We start from the raw sequence: 23364 nt of genomic DNA on the forward strand, positions 1-23364 counted from the left end.
AAGTATTCATCTGAAGAAAGCAGAAATAAACAAGCTTATGGCTGTGATCGCGTATTTTTAAAATGAAAACATGGGTTTCGGGTAAGAAAATAGTATAAAAGTTTAGTTGGGAATGTGTGAACTGAACTAAAAATACACTTTTTAAACAAAAATAGAGATAGGTTTCCACTATACGCAAGTAGACCAAATATTAAAAATTGAAGTTTTATAAATAGTTATTTTTGAAAATCAAGAGTTTTGAAGTAAATAACTGAAAGAAAATCGCTTATTTTCCCATAGTATCAAAACTTATCATGATACGAGGTTAATTAGGGAGGTAACCTTCTGCTAACTAGATAGATAAACCAATAATCCGCAAAAGAAGAAACGAAAGGTGAAAAGTCGACACGGCGGTGAGAGAGAGACAGAACCCACGGGGCCACCAATCCGTCCGTCATTACACGATCAAGGCCATTTTCTGTAGAGAAGGGAATGGTGACGGCGGACGAGTGCCGTCGTTCTCTTTCTTTTGGCCCCCACGGTATATGGAATCTGAACACGATGATGACAATCAGGTGTTCGTGCACTTTCCCCTTGTTGTTCTCATCGACCTGATTATGGTTTGAATCGAGAGGAAATTCCGATTTCGCTTTTTTTTATTTTTTATCTATCAAATTGGGAGAAAGTCCATATAAATGGAAAGGGATTATAGTAAAACATCAGAAAAGGAAACGAATTGACTGGGCGGATCGTCGTCCAATAATTGTTATTGTATGTTGCGTCAGTTGAAGAGGAAACAAATTGGCGTGCGGTGTATTACGCAGAAGGACGATAAGTAAGCAGGTCACATAGAAGTTTTCCGGCACAGTATTTCAATAATTAAGAGTTACAAATAAGATATTCGAAACTTTTTAAATAAGAAACTAACATAATTCGTTACGAAATTTTCAATCTACAAATCTACAAAATTTAGGTTTTATTTAGGATTTAGGAATTTAGGAATAAATTTAGGAATATTAGAGCTCCGAAAAAAATTAGATGCAAAATCCACTTACAAAAATGTGGGAAAATTCACAGCTTAAAAAAGGAATTGTTGAACAAATTGCTCGCCAGAAAATACGAAAAACTGACTAATTACCGAAACTTTCGCCTGTATTTTCTAATAGAGTGAGACGGATTTGGATGTCGGTAATAACCTAATTAGATCCTTTGGCAGCTTTTTAGACGTCTCTATTCACTCGCGCAATAATTTTCATTCCGTTGGAGAGGAAAATAGGGGAAATGAGTGCTAGGAAGAATGAGAATAAACTAGAATTGTTCGGGATGGACAATGATTTTTGGATACGTGACAGATCTTTAGTGACAACCATAAAAATTTCAAAAATCGAATCTTGATATTCAGCAGATAGAAAAATGCAGAAAAAGCTAATCATGACGAAAAGTTAGATGTCATGATGATTCGGAGTACGCAAAACAAACATTTGTCAAATAATAAAAATATTCTAACAAAAAAAATTACTTTGAAAAGACAATTTACAAAGAAAAACAAAAAAAAATTGCTTCAAAAGTAGAAAGTTTCAGCTCAATCGATTAAAAACACACACACTTACGAGTGTTACCGTACTACTCTTAAAGGCGCGTGGGTTAGTGGGCCGCATGAGTCTCGACACGATCACAATAAAACACGCCTAGAAAGGGCTACTGTATTAGTTTTTCAATCGAATTTGGAGAGAAAAATGAGGGAATCAAAACGAATTTTTTAAAATAATAAATTCAAAACTTTAAATGGACGTCAAGGTGAAATGAAATCAATCGATAAAAACTATGAAGACACAATTCATGCAGAATAAACAACACATTTTCTGAGATAATCTTCATTTTGTAAACATTTTCCATTTATAGCATCTCAAAACAAATAATTTTATGAATTTCTGGCGAAAAAAAATCTCGCTTTTCTTTTTTTGTAACGTAGCTATCACAATTTTCAAATCATTTATTACACGAATAAGGTGAGCTTGATGCAACGAGGAAAGTGAAACGAGAGAAAATCGGCTTTAGAGAATTTTGACTGGAATTGATGTTTGGAATATTTGACACGTGGAAAGACGGGAAAGAAAGAGCACAAGAATTGGTGAAGATTGTAGCACCGTTCACAGAAAATGAATATTATAAATTATGAGGTGATGTATTATATCTAGTTGAATCTTAATTAGACTATAATATAGAAAATTTCGGAAAATTTAAAAATTAAGCAAGTTTTTAACACCCTTAACAATATTCTTCAATCCTTTCGAGTTTGGAGTTCCAGGATGAAGAGCTTCACAGAATCTGGCTGAAACATCACGATATGTCTCAGGAGCCGCATCGCTGACTGCACGAAGACGAATTGTGACGTCAGAAGCTGAAAATTCCAATAAAAACGTTTAGTTGTACCCAAAAACTCACCAAAAGTTGAAATTTGCCGATCAAAAACGAGCTTTTGCTCAACGTTGAATGGTTCACGTGGCTTCAATCGTAGAACTTTTTCGATTTTTTGTTGAACCTTCACAACTTGTCGCCCGCCATCCTCTTTCTGGAGATTTGTAAGCATTGATGTCATCAAGAATACTGAAAGAAAACAAATTATATTGGTTAAAAAGGGTTTAGCGGCTTGAAAATGACATTGCCTCTGTAATTTTGGGCAATTTGATATATTCGGAAAGTTCCTAGTTTTGGAATTTGTAGAAAATTCGGGCTGCTCATGTTTTGAACCACGTACCATATGGATCCTGTGGTTTCTGAAGTGATTGCAAGTTTGCATACTGATGAGATTCAAGATCAAGTTCTTGTCGAATTTCTTTCTCTCTACACTCAATACAACATGCTCGCTTTTTTATTTCTGGAACTTCATCAATGACAGCTTCCTCCACTTCACTGTTATTTTCTCCAATCACAATACTCGCTACATCCTCTGAAATACGCATCGACGGTGCCTTCTGTTCGTCAAATTCTTCGTTTTTTGATTTTGAACGAAAAGGACTCAATCCGTTGAAAACTGTTGTGATAGAAGATGTACTTCCCAGTGAAGAGTATCCAGACGAAGAGCTTGCTAAACTTTTGCTCGCCAGACTTCGTGACGCTGCAGAAGATAGTGATGACGTCGCACTGCTATTTTTCTTTGGATATCTGAAATTTGATGCCGCTATTGAGCAAGGGGTGTCTCAGGTCATAAACTTACCGATATTCGATAGGAAGTCTGCTGTCAAAGTGATCTATCAAATTGCGATTTTTTCGTGACTTCTGTTGAATGTATTGAACATCATATCTTTTTGGTGTTGTTGCTATGATCGGTGACAGAGTGTATATGTTCTCAATTTCAGCATATGTCTGGTCCATTTGCTGAAATTGTAATTGATGAAGTGGGAGAAGAGAGGTGAGAGTGCAAGATAATTAGGTGATAGGTCATTGAGCAGCTGTAATTATTAGTACCACAATAGGGAAAAGAGAAATATGAGATGGATTATGATGGTTTATATGTATTAATATTATCAACGATCATCTGGAAAAGGATATGAGGGGAAACAATAAGGTAATAGTATCATCAACAACAGCTGTGTGATATTTGGAATATAATTTGGTGAAATTATTGGCTAGGCAACAACTCAAAAATTATGAAAACGTTTTAGTTGGAAGAGCATAGCAAGAATGTAACGAGACTATTTGAAAAATATTTTCTAAAATAAGTTAACAAAAAAAAATCCAACTCAAAAAATCCAACTAAAATCACAAGCTATTGAAATCACTGGAATGGTTCGAAACAAAAACAACAAAATCTATGTAAATAAGGAGAACTACCAAGAAAATTAATTACAAAAATTGAACGCATACTAAGAATATATAATAAACACAGTGAGCCCAAGCACATCCTCAACATTCTCCCCCCGTCCACCCAGTCTAGCTCCACCCTCACTATCTACGAGCCATCGAAACAACTGCAGCAGACAGCTGGAAACATTTTCCCACTGTAGGGATCAAAAGATCAAAGATTAGTTTTGACAATTTTGTGAACGATTTTTTAGATTCTGAAAAAGGTTTTTTTTTTTGGTAAAAAACTAGTCGAGATAGAAATCTGTAAGTTTAATAATGTAAAAAATTAAATTTAAAAACCAAATTTGGGAGAAAAAGATGAGAGAAATTGCAATTTTGAAATTGAAAGGGGATATTTATGTTCATGAAGATTTAGTAAAAATCTAAACTTCAATTGGAAACTCTCATAAATAGGCTAACCTTCGAATAAATGACCAAAACATAGATTTGGCATTCTAAATATCAATCCATAATATAAAAATTGAGATGATACAGGTGTACATTGCTCTGTGGGTGATCACAACACAATAGCGTTAAATTGGCAAGTGTGGATATGATGGAACATCTGGAATGGAACGCGAAGAGCAGAGTTGATTTAGGAGCAAAAGATCAGTCCAGGTGTAAAATTGGGTCACAATGATGTTTCAATGTGTTTTCAGTTCTACGTGTAACAGACCCTCATCTTGTTGATATGGAAGAGCATATTAATAATTTCGTTAGTAACTATCTAGCTGCCAGACAATCTCACTTCCACACTTACAATCACACTCAGACAGAATACTTCAACTTGCTACCGTAATATTGTTTATTGTCGCCTTCCGGTTTAATTGCAGGTGCACCAATCTCCACCTTCACTCACGAATCACCTTCTTTGACCTACATTTTCAACTTGTAAAGACACCTGTGAAACATCATGGTACGGTACATTGGAGATACTGTTGACTTTCAAACAATTACAGAATCGATTAAAAAACTATTTACTGTTAGATACAGGTTACTTGGTATTACACACCCACTTCGCCTTCATACACTCTTCACTTTTTCCAAAGATCTAAAGATTGAGCACACAAGAGAAACTACAGAATGGTCAGTAATTATCGGCAGATTAAAAAGATATTTCCCTGCGTTCACACCCTTTCTTTGTCTATCCTAGTACCCATGAGAACCGTCAGATAACGCCGAGTTTTTTTTTGGAAATCGATTTCATATTCCAAGTTTGGTCAACAAGAATGTGTTGGGCATCATGTTTGCGAGCGGATTTGGATTGGCACGTAAATATAAACAAACGCTTCCTGCTCGAGGTGCGACCATGGGCTCCGCGGTATATAAATCACCGAGAAATGCTACATTTCATAGCCGTCTTCCTTATTTGTTTTTTGCCAGCTATCGATAACATGCTCAACACGGTTTTTATTATGCTACTTCTCCCCGCAGCAGGATTATGTGCTAGATACAGTAAGATTGAAATTCAAAGTTAGGCTGTGTTTACAGTGAAAATTCTAGATTCACACCTCGTCAAAGGATGGTCCAATTCGGATTGTGTTCGCCCTTGGCAACAACCGTTAATGAGTAAACCAACATTAAGAATACCATCGAGAGCTATCGAATGCCATCCAGAAGAACACGTAGGTCTATTTTATGAAGAGTTCAATAATCAGAACCAATTACAGGATTGTCCAACAGGAAGAAATGCGGTATGCCAATACTCATTAAGAAGTCAGAAATATGTCTGCTGTGAGGACAAGAAAGATGCCGACATCCCGAGTGAGTTGACGCGACGATCTCTTTGACACATTGCCGTCTTCCTCCCGCCACGTGTCAAAGAGACCGCACGTATCTCTCATACTTCCGGTACGATCTAATATTCTTCTTTCAGCATGTCCAAAGTTCTATGAGACTCTTCTCTTGCCATGTGGGAATTCAGTTGATTCGCAATGCCCACGTGGATACCGATGTCTGGGAAGTCTCGGAGATGATTCGGTTAAACTTTGCTGCAAACCTAACAGAACATTAGAATACAGAGAACCAGAACACAGTAGGTGGCTGAGATAAAAGAATAAGGACATAATATTATTACAGCATTCCGAGAGAATCGAATTGTCCCTCGTCTGTTGCCAGTTGCTCCGGCATATGAACTAATTGTATGTTAAATGATGAATATAATACTAAACAACTTGATTGTAGGCAACCTTTAGCGACGAACAAATATCGATGGGTCAACTTTTCGACGCTGATATACTGGACAAACTTGCAGATCCTCCAGTCATGTCAGCAGGAGTTGAACTTCAAGACGAGAAGCTCTATACAATTATACTTGCAGGTTTTTTTGCTACAGTTAATTACAGGTATAATAAGCATTGTTATTGACAGATGCTACCTCAAAGGCTGTCACTTGGCTGGTTGCAAATATTGCGGCATTTGATGGACAGCTTGAGATTCATAGAAGAACAAAGTCTGCTGTGTCTTATCAACCCCCAGATTCTACTGATAGACCAGTTGGTAAGCTCGAATATATTTTTTCGTAATCTTAAACACAAAATTTAAGGAATGCACACCATGATTCTTGCGCTCTATGAGCAGAATGACACGTGGACACAGAAAGATTTGGCTAGAATTGCAATGGATGATTTCAACTTTACAGAATGGCTTGAAGAATATGCCCATGTACTTCCTGCACAGGCACTTGCAGCAACATTTTATGGATATTCTACTAAAAAGGACGATAGAAAACGAATCTAATTTATAATAACTTAAGATTCCTATTTATGTACAAATTTTAATATATAAAAAGAATGAAACATACGATAAAAAGTTACTAAAAAATAATTAAAATGAGAAAAAAAAACAATGTTAAAATTAGCGGCGAAAAGCTAGATTATTTACGATAAACAACATGCGCGCCCGTCATTTCGGAGTCTCGTAGTTTCAACAATCTTTTTTTTTGAGGCCCCACGAAAAGGGGAGCAGAACGAAAAGGGGATCTGAAAAAAGGGGATCTGCGAAAAGGGGAGATACGAAAAGGGGAGATACGAAAAGGGGAGCAACGAAAAGGGGATCTGACACTGTGCCAAACGCTATTTTTCTCGAAGAAAACGATACAACGATGCTCCGATGTTACGCGTCGCGTGTTGTTAAGCGTATCTTCTAGAAGAAAATTTCAAAAATCAACGTGCGTTGCGTGAGAAAAATTGCGTTTTGTGCGTTTGGCACAGTGCCAGCTCCCCTTTTCGTTGCTCCCCTTTTCGTATCTCCCCTTTTCGTATCTCCCCTTTTCGCAGATCCCCTTTTTGCAGATCCCCTTTTCGTTCTGCTCCCCTTTTCGTGGGGCCTCTTTTTTGAGGAAATTAATTTTATAAAATTATTTTGAATTTCCTTTTTAAGATGCTTCGCATTATCCAACGTATTCCTACTGAACGATATCTCTGTACTCTTCCTGTGAAAAATCCAAAGCTTCACAGAACTAAAGATCAGAGAGATATTACGTAAGATTATGCTTTTTTAAACCTTCAAGTTTTTAATCAACAATTTTCAGAAACATGGACTTACTTGAAGAACAAATTCGTATTAAAAGCGCAGAAAAAAATCGCGAAATGACAATACAAGGACAGAAAGTGAAATGGGCTTATCGATCAGAGGTAAATTATATATACTGAAGAATATTCTAAAAACTGATTTAAATTGATTTCCAGCTTGTCGGCCGACATGACCTCGATAAAAATCATCGTAATACATGGATGGCTTACCTAATCATTATTCTTGTCGGATTCGGTGCGTTTGTAACAGTGAAATCTCAGGTGGTAATGGGTCGACGCCAGGAAATGGATGCTCGCGAAGCTCTCAGAAAGGAGCTGCAATTGAGTGGAGACGATCGAAAAAAGATTGGAGTAGTCTGATAATAATTCATATTGTTTTATTGCGGGTTTCTTTATATATTTTTTAGTTAGAACCCTATTTTTGTTTTTAGAAATAATAATTAGTTTGTTTAAATCTCATTTTTCTTTTCTGTTTCTCAAATTACATTATGGTTTGGTAATAACCTTGCAAATATTTTTATCGTAATTTCCTGGTCAACATCAATATTTCATATTTTTAAAGTAATTTCAGAATGTTGAACGTTGGTGATAGTGTTCAAATTGCCGGATGTTCAACAAAGAAACGCTTACTGGAAACTTCAAGTGGTTGCGATTCATTTGACACACTCATTGGAGGAGCTTTAGTTAATTCAAGTATTGTTCTCATAGGTAATTTATTAATTTAGTTGCTACCTGTTCATTAAATACCCGCTAACCTAAAATTAAAATCACATTCATTTTCAGACGAGTATCGTTCTCGTTGCTATGGATCTTATCTCATTCGTTCATTCCTCGCAGAAGGACTTCATCATGGTCATCGATGCTTCATTGCGGATCCCACGGAAGATCCCAAAGAGATCAATCTCATACCATCTAGAAGAACATCCACGGATATGCAAAATCAAGAAATTCCAAATTCTCTGCCGGCAGAAAATGAAAACTCGATGAAAATTGCGTGGCGGTATGGAAATGTAAAACAAGTTTCCTCTTCCCTTGGACCATTAAGCAACGAAAATCAGTATGACTTTACGAAGCATGTAGAGAATCCGAATGTTGACGTGTATGCGGAGAAAGTTTTTACGCTAAAAGGGATTTACGAGACGCTCTGCCAAATTGTAAAAGAAAATGAAGCTCACACAAAATCCGGCGGAAGAGGTGAGATTTTTATTGAATTATTATACATAAACTAATGAATTTTACTTCAGGTGGACCGAAAAAGAATCTTCTTCGAGTGGTTCTGAAGAATATCGATATGGAAATTTGTGAAGATTACAAGTTCCTTGGCCGATTCCTGTGCTGTCTCCGATCTTTAGCTCGTTCGAGTTACATGATTGTATACATCACGGCTAACTCCTTCAGAGTTCCGAAACCAACTTGGCGTATACTGGAATCCGCAGCTGATACACATATTCAACTGATGCCGTTTGATGAAAATGAGAAGAAAATGTTCAAACATCTTGGCACTGCTCATGGATACTTCCATTTGAAGAGTTTGCCCCGATTGATGTCCGTTGGAACACACACTCCACCGATTCTCGATCTTATTTTTGAAGCAAGTTCCAGAAAAGGTTTCCAAATTCGAGTGATGCATCTTCCACCTGCATTTGATGAGCCAGCTCCAGGTCATCAAAATACTCCATCTTGCCAGAATATTGATTTTTGATTTTCTCGATCATGTTTATTTGTTGTTGGGATGTTTGAATGTTGAATTTTAAAGTATTTAATTTAAAGCATAAAAACGTCTTCTAAATATTTAACAAAGCTTATAAATTATGTTTAAGAAAAGACACGCTGTGGTAGAGAAAGGATAGAAACAAATATACATGAAATGATTATCTGAGATCTACTTTTAAATTAGCAGAGAGAATTGGATCAGGACACGTTTCTTCTGGTTTCAATATTTTGTCACTAGCGGAGGAGAGACGGAACGATCCATCCTGACAATATGTAATCAAAAGATTGAGACATGGAGAAGAGAGATCCATCTCGGTGGGAATAACATCCAGTCGAAGGCCAACTCGGTTGTGCTGTCGGAACACGATGACGTCACTGGAATACCATTTTTAGTCAATTAAAAACAAGAAAAAACTAACCTTTGGTCAGCATGAACTCCAGGAGCAGCAGTATCCGATGCTCGCGATGATGGAAGAAGAAGCTGGATTGGATCACTGGAACATTGAATGAAACCATTTCCAGATTGAGGTGCGATAGTCAAATCCATTGCAGATGATGATAAGTTGGTAATAGAGAGAAATACGTGTGATGTCTCCCCAACTTTAAGATCATCAACCGGTCGAGACATTCTGATGTCAGGAACAAATTGACGGGCAAATGACTGAAATTTAAACTTTTTACATTATTGTTGAATGAGCTACTCACCGAAATTTTAAATTTAAAGGTAGTAACTCCGAAGTCTCGTTTGATAAGAGTTCTTTCGCACTCATCACATCGAACTTGAACTCTTCCAGCCAGAGGAACTTGTACAGGAAGGAGTGGCTCAGAGATATTGATCAATGGTTGCATTATGATTTGATCGAGAGTTCTCAGATCATCCGTTCTTTCTTTAATCTCATCTTCAAGAGTCGGCGCTTCTGTTGGAGCATGTGCATCAACTGGATTCATTTCAGGAGCCAGTGCTTTTTTCCGCTTATCTACCATTTGTTGAAATCCAAACTTGTCTTTCAAGTGAAAAGCAGTCCAGGCTTTGCCCGATTTTCCCTTTTTCAAATCTTTTGGAGCATTTTCAATCAATTCAAGTCTCTTCATGTATGCCGTCACCTCACCAAGTTGATTAACCAATGGATTTTCTTTTCTGTATAAATAAAATGTCATAAGATCATATTTACAGTTAGTCATACGTTGGCCAGGATTTAGTATTCTCTTGATCTTCTTGATTCGCTTCTCTTGAAGACCAACGACAGTACTGACAAACCAAATATACATTATCATTTTCTGTACGAGCACTCAGAACGTTAGCTGAAAATATTCAAATATATTTACAAAATAGTGGATAAATCATACCACACTTAGGACAATCATTGCAACTTGCGCATTTATGCTTTTTAAGTCTTGCTTCAGGGACGCTTGATGGTTCAAGGCATCGAGGACAGAAAATATTGTCAACTTCTCCCAAGCTACAGTCATCACACCTGGAAAAGTTGGTTAATTTTTTTTTTCAATTATTTTTAGACAATTACCCATTAAAAAAACTTACTTAATTTTGAAGCAATATCGGCAGAAAACAAGGTCCGGAAGGGTTCGAAATTTTCCACAGGTGCACTCGTATTTGATTCGACTGTACTGCAGCAACTCGCTCATATTGAGAACCGCAACCGCTCCTAAATGTTAAATTTTTAATTCGAAAATTTGAAAAAGTAGCAGTTTAATGTTATTTTAATCACAAAAATTAATGTTAAACTTAAATAATTATTTTTGTAAAAAAAACTATTTCACAACACGATCTCGTCCCTCGGCCGCGCTGAGATTTCTCGGCCACAGTATCGCACTCTCTCCTTTTAACATGGTCTCTCGCACGAGAAATTAGTACCCGCACAACTGGAATACGGAAAACTCAATTAATGTTGAAAATGCATATAAATAAATACGAAGGTTATTGAGGATGGAACACCTTTGACTTGACATCAATTACAAATATTTTAGAAAACAAATTAACTAATATTTTATAATCCGGATAGGGATTTCATTTGGGAGAAGATTGCATTTTACATACTAATTAAAATTGGGCTGGCAGGTCGTCGACGCAAGTGTATGTTATTACAGGAACACGATATTCTAAGAATGCATATTGCGCAACATATTTATAAAAATATATATTTGACGCGAAATAAACAAAATATCTCGTAACGAAAACTACAGTAACTCTTTTCATAAGTAACTACTGTACTGGTGTCGATTTACGGAAATAATTTTTAATCGATAAAATATAAATGGAAAACAGAAAAATGACAAAACAGTACGAATAAAACAAAAAAATAAAATCTCTGCCACAAGTGTTTTCGAACGGTAATTCGTTTCGAAAATCGGGACCGTAAATCGACACCAGCGCTACAGTAGTCATTTAAAAAAGTTTCGTAGTTTTCGCTATGAGATATTTAGTTCGTCAAATATGTTGGCAGTGAAATTCTCACTCGTTTTTCTTGGATAGTTGGGTAGAGTAAAGGGCTGGCAGTGAAACCGTACCAAACCACGCTATCGTGGTAGGCGTGATACAAGTAGTTGTACTACTTTGGCGAAAAGACCTTCCTAATCTGCAAAATCTTGAAGGTATACTGAAAATAAGATCGAGATTTGAGAAGCTGAAATTGTCGAACCTTTGATACTCATGTCAAAACTCCGATACAACATTGTAAATTTTTTGTGTGCTTAGCCTTCACGTGAAAAGTGAGTTTTCCACTGAACACCGTGAATTTCAGAAACATTTTCAGAGCGGAATTTACAGATTTCCAGAGGTCTTCGGCAAAATTTTATTTGATTCTGGTAGCTGATTACTTAATCTTTTCACAAAAAAATAAAGTATAACTTCTGTTATACTTCCAAGTTTATCCTAAGACCTAGTCAGAGAGGCATTTTTCTATTATATTCAGCACAAAAGAATGTAATTGGTTCTCAGTGAACATATTCTTAAACGACGTTTTAGTGTATTCTTCCCAAAAATCAAAAAAATTAACATTTACTAGATTGCAAGTTTATTCAAGTTCAAGAGATTCGCCTTCTTTAATCAAAACAATCGGCCACTTTAACGAACAACTCAAGGCTGCCGTCAGTCCCAGATGGAACGAGTTTTCCAAATTCGTGCTGCTTTTCGGTAAAAGTAGACGAAACGGACGTATGGGAACTGATGGATGAAGCATCAGAAGCGTGAGAAGAGGACGAAGAATATATAACTCCCAAGTTCACATAAATAGTCGGTGGCGATTTTGAAGATGGAGCTGGCGGGTTATAGTCTCTTCCGAAGATCTTGTTAATCTGCGACAAGTCGACCATTGACCTCTTCTTGCGAGTATTTCTACCCTTGAGAACCTGTTTTGCAGGGTTCATCGTGATTTTCGATCCGATCTCAGACTTTTCCGAGTTAAAATTAGTTGCCGATGATGAAAGCGATAGGTTTTTCTAAAAGTTCAGAATATTAAACTTTCCAGCAAAAAATATGATTTACCACAGTCGAACTAGACATCATTTGAGGAACAAATCCACACGAGGCGATTGTGATTGGCTTGTTTTCAGTCAGATTTAACTCGGAATTGCGTCTCGAGGAAGTCAATTCTTCATCTGCATCAGCCAAGTCTTTAAGATATACTGAAAAATTAAAATGGGTCTCCAATTATTTTCCGCCATTGCAAACCTTTGTAAGTCATGTCGAAGCTCTTGTTGGCCGGGAAATTCGTGAAAAAATCGTTGAATGTCGATATTATGTCACTTGCAGACATGTGAGCACTCTGAAAGTTTAAAAGTTGACATTTAATTGAAAGCACAAAAATTACCTCTTTAGCTTTTCGAGAAGTCATTGTGACCGTTTACAATGAATCAATTCAAAATACACAATACATTTTTTTTGAAGTTTCCAAGTATAGAAAATAAATTTGAAACGGTTATCACGTGGATATAAGAGTTAATAATTTTTATATCCAACATGAAAATAATGAAACAATATTTATTAAAAATTTCAGTTAAATCTTTCTACTCTTCAAGGTGTTGTCTCCATGTGAGAAAGCAGGAGTTTTCCATGGCGATCACAGAATCACAAACCGCACTTATGCGCCGAAACATCCGATCGGCGGATCCTGCGTTCACCGGTTTTCAATTTTTGACAATCGGTGAAATCGGCGATTAACACAAAAAATTTGCCGCAAATTTCCGTTTTGTTCTAATGGGGCATATACTAATGAATAAGAACTCAGATGGAAAGTTGAACAAGATTAAAACATTTATAAACGCATTTAAAAAAAGTTGTATTTAAAGTAGTAAGCCACGCCTAAGCCTAAGCCACGCCTAAGCCTAAGCCAAAGCCACGCCTAAGCCTAAGCCTAAGCCTAAGCCTAAGCCTAAGCTAAGAAAATAGTCAACGGAGAGTAACAAACTTTTAACCTCCATAATCATAATCATAATCTATATAATCTATATAATATATATATATATATATATATATATTCTGAAATAATGCTCAATTTATAACATTTTCTAATAAAATCTCTTCATATAAAATCTGTTTATAACAAAAAAGCACAAGAGTCAAATATAGCTGAAATCAAGAATAATACAAAAAAAAGGATGGGGAATCCCAACCGGGGGAAATACATGCATCTACTCTATTTCGTGGGGACAGCACACTAAACAGATAAATTTCTTTTTTTTTTTGACTATTTTCATACCTGGGATTTCACAGAAGAAAAGAGAGAGAGGGACACAGAGAATGAGAGGAAAAAGTGAGGAAGAGAGAGACATTTTTGATCTTTTGCAAAACAAGTGAATTCATTGAATTTTTTGAGGAGAATTTTGTATTCTTACGATTAGATGCATAAAATGTCCGAATCGAACATATAATTTTTTAATCAAAAAATACATTCAATATTCTGGTGATGTGTGAGGGGTGTATGTCATTTCTTGAATGTCAATGAATGAGAAGAACAATCGGTTTAAAAAGAGACAATAACTTACTATGTATGTATATTGTATGTATAGGAAAACGATCTTTTTTAATGAGATATGTACACATATAAGTAATGAGAAATTACGGGCAAGATGGGTTGGTCTGTAGATTTTAGCTGTCAATGATTGGTTGATCCATAAGTTGACTGAAGAACTCTTCACAACCATTCAGCTCAGTCAAACTGATGTCATTCTGGAAGGCACTGTCATTGTCATCGAGAAGTGGGAATGGAGATGTTGACAGCTGAAAATTCACTCATTATATAAATTTTGGAGAATTTGGATTTTTTAATGTTAATTTTAAAGAAACATTTCCCTAGCCACAAGACATTTGAAAAACGCAAAAAAGCCCACATATGGAAGGAGTTTCTTGGGCTCGACCACTTTAGTCTTAACTTGAAACGGTGTTAATAATAGAAATAGAAATTCCCAAGAAAAAAATGTTAAGAGACTTGGAGCGAGTTAGCAAAAATAGGTACCGATTTGTATAAAAGAAAAATCGATAATAGTCACAGCCTCTATCTGAGCTTTTTTGAACGTTTTTCAAACTTCTTGTATATTCTTAAGAATATGTTTGTGTAAAACGCATTGAAGCTAGTTCCCTCAATTTAGAATCTTTACTATCCAAGAAAGTTTCAACATATTTTCCCTCAAATTCCATAAATATTTTCAAACTTCTCTCACCATTGGAGGAGAGTATCCAGCATTAAGCATGGAGCTACATGAATTTGAATGTGGAAGATATGGTCCAGATGATAACAAATCATCATTTGTCTGTGTTGCCACATCTACCCTTCTCACGAATCTTCGATCAGACATTGGCGGTGAGATACTCTGCAAACAAACAAGAAATTAGATTTTTGCACACTCTTATCATTGCCATTTATCAGTTGGTAGTTGGCAAATTTCAACTTTCAATTCTCCGAGAAACTCCGAAATTTTATAGTTTTAATGAGTTTATAGTTTTAATGACAATTAAAAGAAAAAGATAATGATATAAAGTTTGATCTTTCAGTCATTTTTAGTGAACTGACCTCTAAACAAATTTCAGCTGGATTCTCGAATAGTGGTGGGCTAATGCTGCTGCTGATAAGTTGATCATCAAATGTTCTATCTCCAAACATTTCAGCTAACAAGTTATCTCCACTTGCACGTCCTCCAAGAGCTTGACAGAAATGCATGTTTTCAGACATCAATCCGGAAAGAGTCTGAAATGTTTTGAAATAGAGAATGCAACAGTAATGACGACTAACAGTAATTGTTGGCAGAAGAAGCAACAAGTTTCCAAATCGGCTGCTTGCAGAATAGATTGGATGAAGCTCCTTGACAATTTGGAAAAGCATATCTTGAACTTTATCTCTCAACTCAGAAATCGCGTGCCTCGCATGCTCGGATAGTCCTTTTGCATTTGGATTTAAAATAATAATTGCTTTTAATGGAACAATTTCTTCTTCTTTCAGATTTAATTTTCTCAATGGAGCCACCAATTCATTTAACGTTCGATCAATCAGGAAGTTTGAGAGATGACTGAATAAATCAAATTAATTTTCTTTAATTTTAAATAGTATTTTTCATATATTTTTATTGCGTTGATAAAAATTGGAATTAAATTAAAATTCCAACTTACTTTGTCTCATTAAACTCTGGAGGCAATCTTCTTGGAACAAATGAATGACTGCAAAGACACAAAATATCCGGATTCTTCGTATTCTGAGCAGTTCTCGCAGAGAAATTGAAAATAGTTAACGGCGAGTAACAACTTTTAACCAATGCAACTTTATCTTCAGTATCAACTGCATCCGCAATTTCAGTTAATGAATCAACCCAATCAACAGCTGCAATTGCTCTTCTATGAGCAATTACTCCAAGTTCTTCAGTTCTTGCCATTCGAAATGGTTCATAACCAATTTCCATCCGTCGACCATCTAATGCAGGTTTTGATTCAAACATTTCCCGTAATGAAATACTTTTTGGATCTTTTGCAGTGTTTTGTGCACTCATATTATTATCTCCTTTTACTACTTTATCCTCAATACTCATCAATTGCATTAATAAAATTCGAGTCTCGACAGGAAGTTTTCGTGACCAATCATCTCCTTGTAACCGCATCTGAAAATTTCAAGTATTAATTTATACATCATTCATGTATAGTGTAAGTTATTCTGGATTTTATCAACAACACAAACTAAATTTTAACTGTTTGAATATGCATAAACATTTTTCACTCGATTATTCCAGAACAAATAGAAAACATCACAAAAAACACTCAAATCATTTTGAGATTTTCCATAATTTTATGTCAAGTTTTTGTGAATTGTCAAATTTTTGGAAATTTTAAATTTGCCACCAGTTTTTTTTCAGTGTATCTACATTTTCAAAACATACCATATGATTTAAAAGCTCCTCATCAATTTGCTTCTTCTTAATTCTTGGAACTTTCTGTTTTCCTGTCTGATCCCTATCCGGCCTGACTGCTTTTGGATCCATTCCTGCTTGAATACAACGTTGAAATCTGCAGTATCGGCAACTATTTCGCTGGACTGAAAACCGAAACTTCAGGTATTTTCTTGATTATAAAGATACTCAGTCAAGTATATTCGAATTTATTCTTTAAAAAACTTACATTTATCAACAATACAATTATTTGAGAATCTGCATGCATATCGATATTTTCCAGTCAGTGTTCTTCTAAAGAATCCTTTACATCCATAACATGCAAGTACTCCATAATGTAATTTTGCAATTCCGTCACCACAAACAGCACAAACTGAATCTCCATTCTGTGATCCACCACTAGAAACTGTGGGTTGCTTGTCACTGGGCCTGATGATATATGACGTGGCGGGACCACTTGATGACGTGGCACCGCTTGTCCTTAAATCTCCTCGCATCATTGGAACTCTGGAAATTTTAAAGTTAAAAGATCGGGAAAATTAGTTTCAAACACAAAAATAATAAAATTTAAAAACTAGAGTGTGTCCTTGAAATTTTGATTTCTTGATCTTCCCACAATAATTTGTGTCTTGGAAAATACAACGTTTTTTGGTGAAGACGGAATTACATTTTTCAAGTGATTAAACTTTCAAAAGAGTATTATATTTGATACGGTTTTTTCAGTTTCAAAATTGCAAAATTTTGTGTGTGGAAGCGGAATTGAAAGTCGATAGGCACTTTTTTGTTATTGTAAAAATTCATTGCTTAATCGGAGCTAAATGTGCAAAGTTTTCTAGCCAAAAGGCATTTAAGAATCCAATTAAAAAATCATTGGAACAGTGACCAATTCCATTGATGATAAAAAAAATTCATAATTTCAATTTGTTGCAAACTATCAAAGTTCACACATCAAAAAGACCAAAAAGTTCCACGTGGAAAAACTGACGTATTTGGGGGAATACCTATGGGGCGGTGTCTCTCTATGATAATATTACAAAATGGGGGAAATTAAGTGGGAGTGACATTGAAATAAAAGGAGATGAAGGAGGAGAAGACGACGACGATTTACTGATAACAAGGCGAAAGAGACACTGATTTGAAATAAAGAAGAAGAAGAATACAAAACAGAAGACGCTTGAGAGGATGAAGAGAAAATGAAAACATAAAGATTAGATGTCACTAAGGTTTTGAACAAATAGTAAATAATTTGTTTAAAACATTTTAACACCTGTAACTTTATTTTAGAACAGTATTTAAGCTTGTTTTTCACATCAATTACTTGTTTTTTAAATCAATTACACCAGTACAAAATAATTTTTTGTTGATAAACTACTTGTATATTTGAAAAAATGCACTCCCAAAAACATTATTTTCTCAATTAATCTTGCTCAACTTTGGCACCTGATATCTTGGCTATTTTCGATTGAATCAATTTAAAATCAACTGGCAGCAGATGTATTATTAATTTTTCTATAGTTTCAAAGCTTAACTTTTTTTTTGTTGAAACGAACGGAGGTATATACTTTCACAGTAAAATAGTCCGAGTTTTTGAAGTTTCATAAGCGTTTTTGAAGAATTATCATGCCAGATTTCGAACAGTTCCTAGTTAGGAACTATACTGACCAAAAGAGACTGTCGAGAAAATAAGAACCAAAGGAAGAGAGATAGTAATGGAAAAAAGAGAATCGAAGAAAAGAAACGAGAGAAAAATATGAGGTGGTTCGTGTCCGAAATCTCGACCTCCGAACAAGGCAAGTAAACAGGCGCGAACCTTTCCTCAAAGCACGCACACAATGATGATTTCCGCTTCGTTTATCCGCACAGAATTTTTTTTCTTCATTTTACAAGAATTTATTACCTATCAATCTTATAACCCTTGTCCCCCTGTAGGCTTGCCAGACTTGCCAATCACTTTCTAGGTCATTCTACTAGAGGAGGGAAAGGTGATAAAGATACATGAAACACAGACGAGAAACGGATGATGTCAGTAATAAATTAGAGATAGCTTTTAGCATAGGATGCCTATATTCTCCAATCAAACACTTAAATCTTCTTTCTGTTTATCCTTAATTCTAAATTAAAAATCAACGATTCGAATCAGTAAATGTATGATGTCATATTTATATCAAGACGTGCAGACTAATTGGGCTAATTGGATGTATTGCCTTTTTGTAAAGATATATTAGAAGATCAAATGATAGAGCCTCTGACTACAAGGATCCAAAATGTCACCAAAATAAATAAAATCGTAATGCTTTTTGTCTATCGAATTTTTTTACGGGTCTCATAAAATTGGAGGAGGCATTTGGAGATAAGATAACTTGTATCAATTGTTGTTTACAGCTGAATAAGGAAAAGGTTATTGGATAGGATAGGGGAAGTTAACATATACTAGTTTATCTATAAGTAGATGCTGAATTGTGATCTAGAATCAAAGCTGGATTATATTTTAAAATACTTTAATTATCCTGTTTAAGCTTTGCACACGAACAAACTACTAACTAGAGATTTTTTCAAATTCAAATATTTTATACTAAAAGTAAAAACCCGCAAAAATTATTTTTCGAATCGAGTAGAGAATACTTTTAGCTATTAACCTTGTGGAGTGAATACTAAACTGTCTTTCTGAAAACTTCTAAGAATATAATCAAAATTGAATCTCAAAAGAAACTTCTCACTAAATTAAGTGATCTTCTTCAACCGAAGAACACATCTGACTCATATGAACCGATGCAGTTCGTCTCGGTTTCTTGTAGCAAATTCCTTTTATCAATCACAATCATATCTTTCTTCATTCATTCAAATTGATCGATTACCGTCCTTGAACCCTTTTATTTTACTTTTTCTCAATTTCCATGTAAACCATTCCTCAAGTAGCATTCAAATCACAAAGATCATTCACCTATCCCTTTTTATCGCAATTTGATCATTCTTCGCGCGCATCTTGTCACGTGCCTCTTCACTCATTTCCACGCCAAATTTCAAAGTTTCCACGTGGCAGGGTTACTACTAAAGTGGCAAGACAGTAGTATTTACGATCGACGCGCTTTTACAAAGTATGTGTGAGATGGTGGTGATCAGAGGTAGTAGTGCCATTGATAAAATTGCAAATTATTATCACAAAAATGGTTGTTGCGTCGTGGCGGGGCAAGAATAAGATAACAAAGGGGAGACTCTGTCCTATACAAAAGGGAATTAGAATTAAAATGCAAATAGAACACGTACTTGCAGCTTCTTGAAAACTATCTAATGGCTCTAATGAGTTGAGATAATTGCTCAAAAGTTCATTTAAATCATTGTCAATTGATCTGAAAACGTCAGAAGATCAGCGATTGATTGCCAAAATGTCGTAATTTCTTTGAAACTATCAAATGCTTTGATATCAGAATAGATGTAAAAGTTTAAGGCCTGAAGGGATTTTGTATCACATTGACTTTGAATAAATTTAGATTTAGCATTAAATGGGGTTTCAAGTAAATCTTTTCTTTTCAATTTTCAATGTTTTTATCAAAGAGCCACTAGAGCTATATATTTGAGATAAAATTTTTTGGCGGCTTCGGTAAACAAAATTTTTTGAAAATTATTTATCTCACAAGTTCAAAAAATTAAAGAAAAAACTATGAAATGATCTCCAACTGATCAATTGAGCAAATAAATCTTAATAATTTGATATTAATTCTCAAAAAAGTTAGGGTTATGATGCAAGTTCAAATGCACAGAAAAGTTATAATAATCGATTTACTAACCTTTCAACTTTCACAACTCTTGTACCAGGTCTTATTGCATAAGTTGGTTCTTCTTCAAGATATTCATCACCCCAATACTCCCAATCTTCGACATCAAGTTGTTCCATTTTAACAGATGGTGCTGCAAACGGCAGCGTCGATATGGGAAAAATTTTGAATTAATTGAAATTAAAATTCGTGTTCTTCTATTTGTTGTTGCTGGAAAAAAGTATATATAAATGTATACATATTAAAGCAACGGATTTCAGAAAAATAAACGGTGAAAATGAAAGAAAAAGGGACGGTAATTGTGGTCGGAAGGTGGACAGGAGGATAGACGGACGGACAGGATGGATAGACGGTCAGGCGGATTATTAAACGGGTTTAGGTTTCATTTGTATATATAAATATATGAATGTGTTTAGATGAAAATATATATGAAAACGGAAAGAAATTAAACGGTCAATGTATTGAGGTGTCGGGTTATCACATCTTTTAATGAGATTTTGAACGTAATTTCTCTGTAATTAAGAAAATTCAATTTTAAATAAAATTATCTCCAGAAATAGAAAATTACTTATTTGACTAGATTCTACATAGTTTGTTTTAAAACCTTTCTTTAATAATAAAATATTATTTACATCCCGTAATTTATATATGGATTCCTTTTACCTTTCTCTAAGTGAATTAAAGTTAAGAAAAAAAATCGAACGGTCAGTTTAATGTGTACTACCTCTTGTACGTCCAAGTGGATCATTTCAAAAACATTGTTAAGTTCTAATCAAATATTGATAAAGTTAGGTAACGACTCAACCAGTCGCACTTTTCTTATTTTTATTTGATTTATTGGAGAAAGAAACGAGAGTAGGTTTCCATTTATTATCTATTTCTCGTTTTTCTAAATTAATATTTTCATTTTAGAATTTAAGAATTAGCTTCTGATAATAGTTCATGTCCCCCTTACAAATCAGAGTCTAACGTGGCAGCAGCCAAAAATTTGTGATTGATGATAACGAGTGACGGTGGCGGAGAAGGACGCAAAAAAAGTTTGCCAAGCCAATTCAGCAAGCTGGCACACCACCGATTATTGTTCTGATAACTGAAAAAAACCACGTGTGAAGAAGAGGAGCTGCCAAGAGATTAAGGATTGTTTAGTGGACATTTTAAATTTAGAAATCCTTTTTTGAAATTTGGAAAAATATGAATAAATGAAGCTTGAAGATTCAACAAAATTTATGTTATCAATAACCAAACATTGTTATGTTTTCTTCAAATGTTCTAAACTTTTGGTAATTCTCGGAGTTGGACCAATTCAAACAATATACAATTCAAAACTATTTTGGAACCATCCAGAATACTATGGAATTAACATGAAATAGAAACATAAACGTGTAAGTTATGTAAATGAAAATATGGAATAACCGAAACTTGTTAAAAATGCAAAATGACGGAGCGGATTGGTGAAAAGAAATACGGAGAGGATTATGAAAATGTATATGGCTACTAGATTATACAGTACTTTGAACTATTCGTAGATCATTTCAGCTCTATGACGACCACAACGATTGTCCGATTGTTCTTTTCAGATTTTTGAACTTTTAAGCGAAAAAAATTGAATTTTAAAAGTTATAATGTAAAGAATACACATTAATATGAGTCGAACTCTTGGAGATTATAGAAAATATTTAAAATTCTTAATAAAAGTTGAATAGACTTTCTGACTTTACTTGATTTAATCAAACTGTTCTTCGATAATAAATTGGCACAAACTGATAATAACCTGCCAATAAATCATATATTTGTGTTTCGACTTTTACTAAAGATTCTGCAACATTGAGACGTGAGATGGGAAATCCCAAGTTGATGGTTTCAAATAGAAAAGGAAAAGAAAAAAGAAACAAATAAAATATGATGGTTCTGGTGACTGTGTGTGTTCCGCCTGAATAGTAACGTAACAACGACGGGATTTTGGGCGATAGGGGGACACATCAAGGGACACCAACAGTAAAATGCAAATTGGGGGCGGGCGCAATTTGTGTGTGGGGAGAAAAACTATTGAGAAGGAGGAGAAGATGAAATTGGTGAGAAATTGAGGAGGAGGCGGAGACATAATAAGATATGATGAAAATATCTGTTTTTAGAGGTACACGAGGCTTGAAGTTGCAACAAAACCATTTGGTTAAACAACTAAAACAACAAACTACCGATTTGATTAGGACAGTTAAATGTTATGAAAAGGTCATTGAAAAAGGACTATCGGTTGAAATTGTTTTGGATGATACGGTCATGAAATGAGAAACAAGGAGGTCTATTAATAGAATCACACAGTTAAGAACATGGCCTATTTGTGTTGGGATTTTTTTAGAGTTGAAAGCATGAGCACCAGATTTCAATAGGAATATTCATAAGCTACCTAACATGGAAAATTAAAATTTTTAATTTTTTGATTTCTAACGGTATCGAATAATAAGAAATAGACTCCATATCAAAAATTGGATTCAGTTTCTGTACTGAACTTGAATTTTAACATTTCGATCGTTGTTGATAAAGGTCAGTTGCCAATGGAGAAATTGTCAAAACCCCCTTTTTTTGACGAGCTCCAAAAAAGCGGGCAAAACTGTTTAAAACAGAATAACAAATTAAATTTATTTTCAAAGTTTTACTATTTGGTAATTTTGGCACCATAGGTTTAAAAAAAATTCCCCACTGGCTCTAAATACTCCATCTTTAAATATAAATTTTTGAAATGATTAGTTTGATTCAAAACTCTTCTAATATTGTGCCAGCAATTTTCCAACAGTCTATCAATTTCTATCAACACTAATCTGCTAACCTACGTATTGCCAACAATCACTTCCGAATTCCAAATGTTTCTCTATCTCTCTCTCCTCCCGTTCATATGAAAAGTTCAAACCTCAACTACACCAACTAGCTGATATTACTTATTTCTTACAATTTCTTATCATTGTAAGTTTCTCGGAATTCAATTTGCTCCCACAACCATCATATTGTCTTGACATATCGAGACGTAAACTGATAAGAACGACAACTTGGCATGATTTGTGGTTGATCTACTTACTGAAGTGTTGCTTCACAAATTATAAATACTTTCAACAAACGGCTCATTATCAAATTAAGACAAT

The 23364-nt window shown here is 34.9% G+C and overlaps 7 protein-coding genes and 3 non-coding genes across 13 annotated transcripts; 6 read left to right on the forward strand and 4 right to left on the reverse strand.

The window, feature by feature from the left end:
• Positions 1–392: 392 nt before the first annotated feature.
• On the forward strand, positions 393–602 carry Y42H9B.9. The gene has a single exon (NR_056268.1). It is a non-coding gene; the product is annotated as an Unclassified non-coding RNA Y42H9B.9 (non-coding RNA).
• A 1355-nt stretch (positions 603–1957) lies between these two features.
• On the reverse strand, positions 1958–3357 carry Y42H9B.3 (uncharacterized protein). The gene is made up of 4 exons (NM_068939.6): positions 3197–3357; positions 2738–3144; positions 2425–2586; positions 1958–2380 (listed from the first exon to the last, which is right to left on the reverse strand). Exons 1-4 carry the CDS (start codon positions 3352–3354, stop codon positions 2220–2222), a joined length of 888 nt encoding a protein of 295 aa, NP_501340.1. The 5' UTR covers positions 3355–3357; the 3' UTR covers positions 1958–2219.
• Positions 3358–5075: 1718 nt separating this feature from the next.
• Positions 5076–6649, forward strand: C26B2.8 (C3H1-type domain-containing protein). The gene is made up of 8 exons (NM_068940.4): positions 5076–5280; positions 5329–5450; positions 5496–5589; positions 5702–5860; positions 5905–5966; positions 6010–6145; positions 6196–6324; positions 6371–6649. The coding sequence occupies exons 1-8, from the start codon at positions 5220–5222 to the stop codon at positions 6562–6564; spliced, it is 957 nt and encodes a 318-aa protein (NP_501341.2). The 5' UTR covers positions 5076–5219; the 3' UTR covers positions 6565–6649.
• A 430-nt stretch (positions 6650–7079) lies between these two features.
• C26B2.7 lies at positions 7080–7809 on the forward strand (the record flags this gene model as incomplete). Of its 2 annotated transcripts, NM_068941.10 has the most annotated exons (3): positions 7080–7307; positions 7358–7460; positions 7515–7809. In NM_068941.10, the coding sequence occupies 3 exons, from the start codon at positions 7207–7209 to the stop codon at positions 7716–7718; spliced, it is 408 nt and encodes a 135-aa protein (NP_501342.1). The 2 variants fall into 2 exon arrangements, with proteins under 2 accessions (NP_501342.1, NP_001294173.1); NM_001307244.3 differs by lacking the exon at positions 7080–7307 and having other exon boundaries at positions 7362–7460; positions 7515–7718.
• A 111-nt stretch (positions 7810–7920) lies between these two features.
• Positions 7921–9148, forward strand: elpc-4 (Elongator complex protein 4). Its single transcript, NM_001383133.2, has 3 exons — positions 7921–8066; positions 8142–8552; positions 8603–9148. The coding sequence occupies exons 1-3, from the start codon at positions 7931–7933 to the stop codon at positions 9058–9060; spliced, it is 1005 nt and encodes a 334-aa protein (NP_001370473.1). The 5' UTR covers positions 7921–7930; the 3' UTR covers positions 9061–9148.
• dnc-4 (Dynactin subunit 4) lies at positions 9102–10735 on the reverse strand. The gene is made up of 6 exons (NM_068943.6): positions 10612–10735; positions 10419–10546; positions 10256–10373; positions 9777–10209; positions 9491–9732; positions 9102–9446 (listed from the first exon to the last, which is right to left on the reverse strand). The coding sequence occupies exons 1-6, from the start codon at positions 10713–10715 to the stop codon at positions 9230–9232; spliced, it is 1242 nt and encodes a 413-aa protein (NP_501344.1). The 5' UTR covers positions 10716–10735; the 3' UTR covers positions 9102–9229.
• A 1337-nt stretch (positions 10736–12072) lies between these two features.
• Positions 12073–13049, reverse strand: C26B2.2 (Membrane-associated kinase regulator). Its single transcript, NM_068944.2, has 4 exons — positions 12899–13049; positions 12760–12853; positions 12574–12713; positions 12073–12527 (listed from the first exon to the last, which is right to left on the reverse strand). Exons 1-4 carry the CDS (start codon positions 12920–12922, stop codon positions 12132–12134), a joined length of 654 nt encoding a protein of 217 aa, NP_501345.1. The 5' UTR covers positions 12923–13049; the 3' UTR covers positions 12073–12131.
• A 532-nt stretch (positions 13050–13581) lies between these two features.
• On the reverse strand, positions 13582–20440 carry nhr-31 (Nuclear hormone receptor family member nhr-31). 3 transcript variants are annotated; one of them, NM_171391.7, is made up of 8 exons: positions 20243–20440; positions 16687–16964; positions 16449–16603; positions 15691–16172; positions 15317–15590; positions 15098–15271; positions 14748–14897; positions 13582–14307 (listed from the first exon to the last, which is right to left on the reverse strand). In NM_171391.7, exons 1-8 carry the CDS (start codon positions 20347–20349, stop codon positions 14176–14178), a joined length of 1752 nt encoding a protein of 583 aa, NP_741456.1. In that variant the 5' UTR covers positions 20350–20440; the 3' UTR covers positions 13582–14175. The 3 variants fall into 3 exon arrangements, 2 of the variants coding, with proteins under 2 accessions (NP_741456.1, NP_001379703.1); NR_131580.1 differs by having other exon boundaries at positions 14176–14307; positions 16449–16575; positions 20243–20349; NM_001392341.1 differs by lacking the exon at positions 20243–20440 and having other exon boundaries at positions 13593–14307.
• Positions 19438–19584, forward strand: C26B2.12. Its single transcript, NR_056269.1, has one exon. It is a non-coding gene; the product is annotated as an Unclassified non-coding RNA C26B2.12 (non-coding RNA).
• Positions 20441–22067: 1627 nt separating the features above from the next.
• 21ur-14765 lies at positions 22068–22088 on the forward strand. Its single transcript, NR_056270.1, has one exon.
• Positions 22089–23364: the final 1276 nt, after the last annotated feature.

The sequence above is a fragment of the Caenorhabditis elegans genome, chromosome IV, assembly GCF_000002985.6.
Source record: "Caenorhabditis elegans chromosome IV".
Classification (NCBI taxonomy): domain Eukaryota; kingdom Metazoa; phylum Nematoda; class Chromadorea; order Rhabditida; family Rhabditidae; genus Caenorhabditis; species Caenorhabditis elegans.